The sequence below is a fragment of the Branchiostoma floridae genome, chromosome 4 (assembly GCF_000003815.2).
Source record: "Branchiostoma floridae strain S238N-H82 chromosome 4, Bfl_VNyyK, whole genome shotgun sequence".
NCBI classification, from domain to species: Eukaryota; Metazoa; Chordata; class Leptocardii; order Amphioxiformes; family Branchiostomatidae; genus Branchiostoma; species Branchiostoma floridae.
Genome location: NC_049982.1, coordinates 11,454,767 through 11,461,508, shown reverse-complemented (window position 1 = coordinate 11,461,508; position 6,742 = coordinate 11,454,767). Strand labels below are relative to the sequence as shown.

At 45.3% G+C, this 6,742-nt stretch overlaps 2 protein-coding genes across 2 annotated transcripts in view; both read left to right on the top strand.

Annotated features, from left to right (window-relative positions):
* The window catches only part of LOC118415016 (tyrosine-protein kinase receptor UFO-like), a 5,356-nt gene extending 1,782 nt beyond the window's left edge, over nucleotides 1-3,574 (top strand). The window contains exon 2 of the mRNA XM_035819386.1: nucleotides 233-3,574. Coding sequence (XP_035675279.1) covers nucleotides 1,596-2,969 — 1,374 coding nt within the window. The 5' untranslated portion in view covers nucleotides 233-1,595 and the 3' untranslated portion in view covers nucleotides 2,970-3,574. The remainder of the gene's footprint in view (nucleotides 1-232) is intronic.
* A 689-nt stretch (nucleotides 3,575-4,263) lies between these two features.
* On the top strand, nucleotides 4,264-6,217 carry LOC118414254. The gene is made up of 3 exons (XM_035818176.1): nucleotides 4,264-4,416; nucleotides 4,727-5,125; nucleotides 5,860-6,217. The coding sequence occupies exons 1-3, from the start codon at nucleotides 4,359-4,361 to the stop codon at nucleotides 6,135-6,137; spliced, it is 735 nt and encodes a 244-aa protein (XP_035674069.1). The 5' UTR covers nucleotides 4,264-4,358; the 3' UTR covers nucleotides 6,138-6,217.
* Nucleotides 6,218-6,742: the final 525 nt, after the last annotated feature.

Sequence of the window (6,742 nt, the reverse complement as noted above, 5' to 3'; positions counted from 1 at the left end):
CTAAAAACAGGATATTTAGGGATATCACGTAGATGGACAGTGGCTTCAAATTGCTTTTTTTAAAAATATGATGCAGTTTGAGACCACTGTCAGTCGACTTGATATCCCGAAATACACAGGTGTTAAAGACAACGGATAAAGGTTACCCCGCGAATAAAGGTAAACTAGCGTTATACTACTGTATGTAAGCAGCATGAACTGTACTGATGTATCTTCGTATCTACCCCCTTAGGTTCCCAGTAACCCACACACCAAAAGGATTTATCCTCGGACCTCCAGGATGTTGTGTTTTCAACTCAGCCTTGCTTTGTTCTCCATGCTTGGAGGTATAGCGACGTAGTTCAACACAACGGTGTTTGTTCCCGAACACGCCCCGGTAGGAACAGTCGTTGCTCGTCACAAAGTTTCCCAGCAGTTGTCAAGGACATACAGAATACTTGATGGTAATGACTACGAGCGGTTTGGGATAGCAGAGAGTCAAGGTGTTGTCGAAGTCGCTAAGTCATTGGATTACCAAATGCAGTCGACATATCAACTGCATATATTAATAAGCAGCGGACGCAAGTTCACAGAAAACACCTCACTCTGGACCCTGACTGTTCACGTGCTGGACGTGACTGGATACCCTCCACACTACAACAAAACATGTGAAACCCCTGAAAGGTTTTCCGGCCTACCTAGATTGGTAGAGTTCACTGACTATTTCTTTAACGCCTCATCAAGCGGTGGGTTTAAGTTTAGCGACGCGGGTACTATTGTAAATGCGTCAAAAAGTACAGTATACTTTGGCGTGGCAAACGACATTTGCGAAGTAAATGTGACACTCGGATTCAAACATGTCCAAGATGTAGCAACTTTTCATAAATTGTTCAATTCTGGCTACATGAATCTGACGCAGTACTTTGTGGGAGGAGACAACAAGATGTCAGCGATTCTGATTGACAGAACTATAACTAGAGATGGTCCTGAGTACCAACAATTCGTGCCACCTATGGTATTTTCCGAACTTGTTGCTTCTAAAGGTTTGGATCCTGCGTGGATTGATGACCAACGATACAGATTCTTTCTTCTCATCAGCCTTGGCGTAATTAAAACGGCTTCGCCTGTTATACAAAGGATTGTACTAACGAACGTTATCAGTAAACGTCTACACGAAAACTTAAATATTACAGCCCAAATAACTGTCAAACTTGCTGGTTGTCCACAGGGCAAATACGGCGCATATTGTGACAAAAACTGCACATGTAAGAACGAGGCCCGGTGTCACGGCTTCAACGGAGCCTGTCTGTGTGCCCCTGGTTGGAAGGGTGTGGTATGCGATATACCGACCCCAGCAGTCGCTATTGACGTCCGGCCTAAAGGAAACCTGTATATAACTGGGAATGTTTCCCTACAATGCCGTCCTGTCCATGTCAATATCTCGTCTATGACGGTGGTGGTTTCGGTCATCTCGCAACAACAGTTCCAAAGTTTTTATCCAAACTTCCCGTAACTTTTCCATCAGCCCGATTCTACCCGAGAATAACGGCGTGTACACGTGTGAAGCCACCACATCTGATGGACAGACACTGGAGAGAAACTACGTCTTAGATGTGATGGAATGTCCTCCCGGTCTTCACGAGGAGCGCTGTGACAGGCCGTGCGAATGTCTACATAACGTTGGTTGTGACCGTTGGGCGGGGTGTGTATGTGAGGCCGGTTGGACAGGCCCTACCTGTGACATCTCCTGCCCCTCAGGAAAATTCGGAACAAACTGCGAACAACCATGCGAGTGTGAAGATGGCGCGGAGTGTAGCCCTTTCAATGGTACTTGCTTCTGTCCGTCGGACCTGACCGGAGAGTACTGCGAGGTGGAAAGATTAAGTCTAGTTCACACGTCTCGCAAGACTACAATGTTTTTGGCCTTCCTCGTTTTTATCCCTCCTGTGGTTATATTACTTGCGTGCATATGGAAACGCAGGAAGTCAGCGCAGAAAAAGCACGAGGAACTACAGCTTGTTGATTTTAGTCTGGAATCGAACTTGGCAGAAGCGCTGGTACCATGGGAACGAGACCCAAAGCACCTGAGCCTTGGTGAGTTGGTCACGCTGGGGACATTCGGACATGTTGTAGAAGGAACCTTACAACTTCCCGGAGAACAAGCGGTACGGGTAGCCGTCAAAACGGTTGATATAAAGGTCAACCAAGGTCACGTCCATGAGGACTTCGATCGCGAGATGAACACACTGGTCCATCTTTTCGACGAATCTTTACACACACAGGGAGATGAAAAACGTATGCACCCAAATATCATCCAGTTGCTCGGCGTAGTTACCCTGTCTGACCCCAAGAGGATAGTGCTAGAATTTGCCCCTCATGGAGACCTTCAGACGTACCTGGCCAGCTGCAGACTTCGAGACGACATGGACGCAGTGGACTGGGCAACTTTGCTCCGCATCGCCGTCGATGTGGCTAAGGCTCTACAGGAGTTGGAGAGAGTCAGGATTGTCCATCGCGACGTGGCCGCCCGGAACGTAGTCATCACGAACGGAATTGTCGCGAAGCTGGCAGACTTCGGTTTAGCCCGAGACGTATACACCAACACTGTGTACGAGCGCACCAATCACCACGGGCGAGACGAGTTACTCCCGCTGAAGTGGATGGCGCTGGAGTCTCTCCGGTATGGGGTGTACACCTGTCAGAGTGACGTGTGGTCGTTTGGTGTCATGTTGTGGGAGATTGCCAGTCTAGGAGAGGAGCCGCGCTACCCTGGGCCTTTCCGACCGGACTGCTGTCAGATGGTGAACATGCTGAGACGAGGAGTCCGCATGGAGAAGCCTGAAGAATGCTCCGCTGACCTGTACAGACTGATGTGTCAGTGCTGGCGTGATGTTCGTGACCACAGACCGACTGCTGCTCAACTCGAGGAAAGACTTGTGGATCAAGTTGAGAAAATTGAAGACGGTGCTGTTGACTGTATGACAGTGTAGGAAACTTTCTGATGCTGATTGCAATATAGTTGACTGTTCTTATGCGGAATATTTTTAAGAAAAGCACTGTACACTAGTATAACATACAAACGTATAAACAATCGTTGTCACTGGTGATGGAATGGAAACCGGAGCCCAGGGAGATGACGTGAAAACCCGACATTCTTAGGTAAAGAGTGTAAGATTAAAGCGTGTTGATATCGCACAGGTAACTACTCACTTGTTGTAGAACAATCAAGGAAATTAAAGCAGATGATATACAAGGTGTACTTTTTTTGGAAGTTTTATTTTTCTCAAGAAGACATTGGAGTAAAGAAACACTTTTGAGGATATTAGCTCGAAGCTATTTAACCACATCAACATTAAAAGTTTCTTTCTATTTCATTACTTGCAATGGCTTAAAACAAGCAGGATGTTCAACGGCAACACGGTAGTATGACTTGATCTTCACCGCGGCGGTCTTGACCGTTATCGTGACATGTTTGAAAATGACATTCCTTTGTAGGGTTGACAACTATAGTGAGTAAGAGCACTTCAGATCTGTTTACACTGCTATTTTCGATTAATTCTTTTGGGGCACAAAATATTGTTTATATTTAGAATAAATTTTGGGGCACAAAATATTGTTTACATTTAGAATAAATTTTGTCATTGATTATGCAAATTAGACCGTCTAATTATATTTATCATCATAACGTTACATATGTACTAAAATCATCCACCAAACCCTTGTTATGTCATCTTCTTTTACAAAATTTCAACAAAAACGCCCCTACAATTCTAAAAGAAGCTGCTAGTGGGCTCAAATCTAAGTCACTTCTTCCTGTGCACAAAGCAGGTACATGTATCTTTTACGCAAACTCGTGACCATTATTTGTCCCGAACAGGTGATACTAAACCGGAAATTCCGCTGCAGTACCAGAACAAGCCGCCAGTGGGTCCAAAACCTAATTATTTTTATCAAGACTTGCCTATATATCAAGATAACACACCCAGGCATTCTCAGTTATCATAAGTGTTGACGCGCGCGCTCACGCACGCACGCCGCACACGCGCGCACACACACACGCACCCGAAAACATAATCCTCTTGGGGAAGGTATTTAAGTTCATTTTCTGGTTAATATATGAGTCTGGTGAATCCCCATGACAAATTAGATATTGGATCGAGCCACCGAGGGAACAAGCAAATAATGTTTTGATAAAGGTGCACTTTGACATCCCACATAGTAGTGGTGCCAGACTGCAAAAATGACGTTCTTACCGGCCAGACATCTGTGGGGTTCCCATGACCTTGGAACACGTTATAAATGCTGGTGTGAAAACCCCGGATTCGCCTCACACACACTTCACAGCGCGTTAAGTTATAGTCACACAACAGACGGCAGAGATGTGGAAACGTCTGCTTTTCACCGCCGCTATCATGGCCTGGACAGCCCCGTCACAAGGTGGGTGAAGCAGAATTTTTGTTTAGGTCGTGTTCATGTCCGGCTAAGGACCGTGACGACGGAAGGGAATCGTAACAACAACACCAAAAAAAAATCCTGCAAAATGTTATAAAAGGGTAGAATCGTATTTCTAAAGGTCTATGAATAGAAACTATCTACCCCCTTCTTTCAAAATCCACCTGTGTGTATGCTTGCCATAGCGACCAGTCTACAAAGGAACACTGCATATGTCTGGATGTTGCATGTTGAGAATCAAATATGAAAGTTCAAAACTACACCTGTAACATTTCGGTCTGTCTATTCCATACAGGGCAAGAGTTCCTGGCAACCGTAGATGGTTGGGAATTCTTCAAGGTTCCCTCTCCGGGCGTCATGTCCAATACCAACGTCAAGGCCACGTGCGAGGCGGCGGGGATGAGCTACCCCTGCTATGACGTGAGTGAAACCTGTGACCATGGCAGGCACTGGACGTCGGGATGCATCAGCTTCAACGTCGACGCGTACGGTGGTCATCTGACCTGCCACACCCCGACCGCCCTGTCCCTCGCCCTGTGCGGCCACACCATCCCCCGGTTCTGTGAGCAGCTGGACGACACGTTCGTCTACAACCCCAACACCTGGAGCGGAGACAGCGCCTACGGTACAGACTATCAAACAGGCGCCAACCTGTTCGGGTCCTTCCACCGCGACAAGATCGCCCTGTGCGCAGGTGAGGGCAGTGGTCTCTCTGGGCACATAAACAAGTTGTGTTTGTTAGTAATGCTGCGAATGTAAACCACAGAGACATGAGGATATTTCTTATCCCTCAATTTCATGCACATGCATGTATACTAATTGTTTCTTTCGTGTTGGGCAATAGAAAGAAAAAAGAAAAAGCTTTGGATGTTAGGAACATGTACAACATTGCAGTTGGATAAAATGCATCGTACATGACAGTGAGAATTCCGGATCCGCCTCACAAAGCCGATCATGATAACATATCCAAACACCCTAGAGCCAATATGACCTACAAGCACATGTATGTCACCAATAACCCAGTAAATGACATCATCACAATACACTGCGAGTGAGAAAAAGAATAATTTAACAATCGTGCCTTTTCTTTCGTCAAGGTCTTTACCTGTATATCAAAACCATGTCTTGGTTTCAGTACTAATTTGATCATTTACTTACATTTTCTATTTATTTCTATTTCCACGATACCTTCCTTGGAATGTCAAGGCAAACGCTAAGCAATCGAGCCATTACCGGTTGCGGGTCAACAGTTAGTAACTTATAAACCTTTTGCCATAAAGATGGTGCCAAATGACACAGAGAGCCTTGCACCTAATTAGTTAACGGGTAAATTTTAGGTTCCAAGGAAATGACGTTACTTACAGCAGCCTACAGACCGCTTTTCATCAATAATCAAAGTAGCACACGATATTATTGTTTTCGTTTCAGTGGACCCCTCCAGTGCCCCCAGCGTCACCGACGTTCCCAAAGTCACTGACGTCACCGGCGCAACAGACGTCATCGACGTAACAGACATCCCCGACGCCCCCGGTGCCACCGACGTCCCGAAAGTCACCGACGGCACGGACCGCCCTGACGTTACAGACGTTTCGGGTGGCACTGACGTCACTGACGTCCCCGTTACTGACATCACAGACGGTTACGAAGTCACCGATGTCCCTAAAGTTACCGATGGCAGCAACATCAACGACGTCATCACAGGGTGAACATGAAGGGGCCAGTCTGCTGGCACTTGGTGCTCAGTATTGATGATGGAATAAATGTAAGATTACAAAAGAAACCCTCACCCACCGTGTATGAGATGTTGTTGGGTTGTTGAAAAATACGTTTGATATCGTATTGCCTAAATAGTATACTTTGATAATCGTACAGAACTTCATTTTTGGAGAGAAGGGCACAGATGAAAAGACAGACAGATAAAGATACAGATAAACAAACGGACAAGCCAATAATAATATTGGGTCAAAATAATAAGATGTGCTTCATCTACATGCAACGACGTTTAATATGTGTGTATGAACAACAATACGTTGAAACATGTCCAAACAAGAGCTCGGAGACCTCATACCTCCATGAAATAGTCTGATTATGTAAATGATTTCTACATTCACATAATCTATGCTTGGTTATGTACACATTTAGATAACTTACACTGGTCGAAATGTAGATTGTGCAATCATTTACCATTTAGAAGAATTATAGCACTTTTACATTAATTATTCAAATTAGGGACATATTTGCATGATTGATATCTGTTAATGTTCCACCAGCCACAAACTACTTATATGACAGGTATTTGAGTCCCACAATG

Bases quoted from the DNA above. Each gene is read 5' to 3' on its own strand.
- LOC118414254 (XM_035818176.1), top strand. From the start codon at position 4,359: ATGTGGAAACGTCTGCTTTTCACCGCCGCTATCATGGCCTGGACAGCC. The intron at 4,417-4,726 runs GTGGGTGAAGCA...TATTCCATACAG, and splicing joins CTGGACAGCCCCGTCACAAG to GGCAAGAGTTCCTGGCAACC. The intron at 5,126-5,859 runs GTGAGGGCAGTG...TTTTCGTTTCAG, and splicing joins CAAGATCGCCCTGTGCGCAG to TGGACCCCTCCAGTGCCCCC.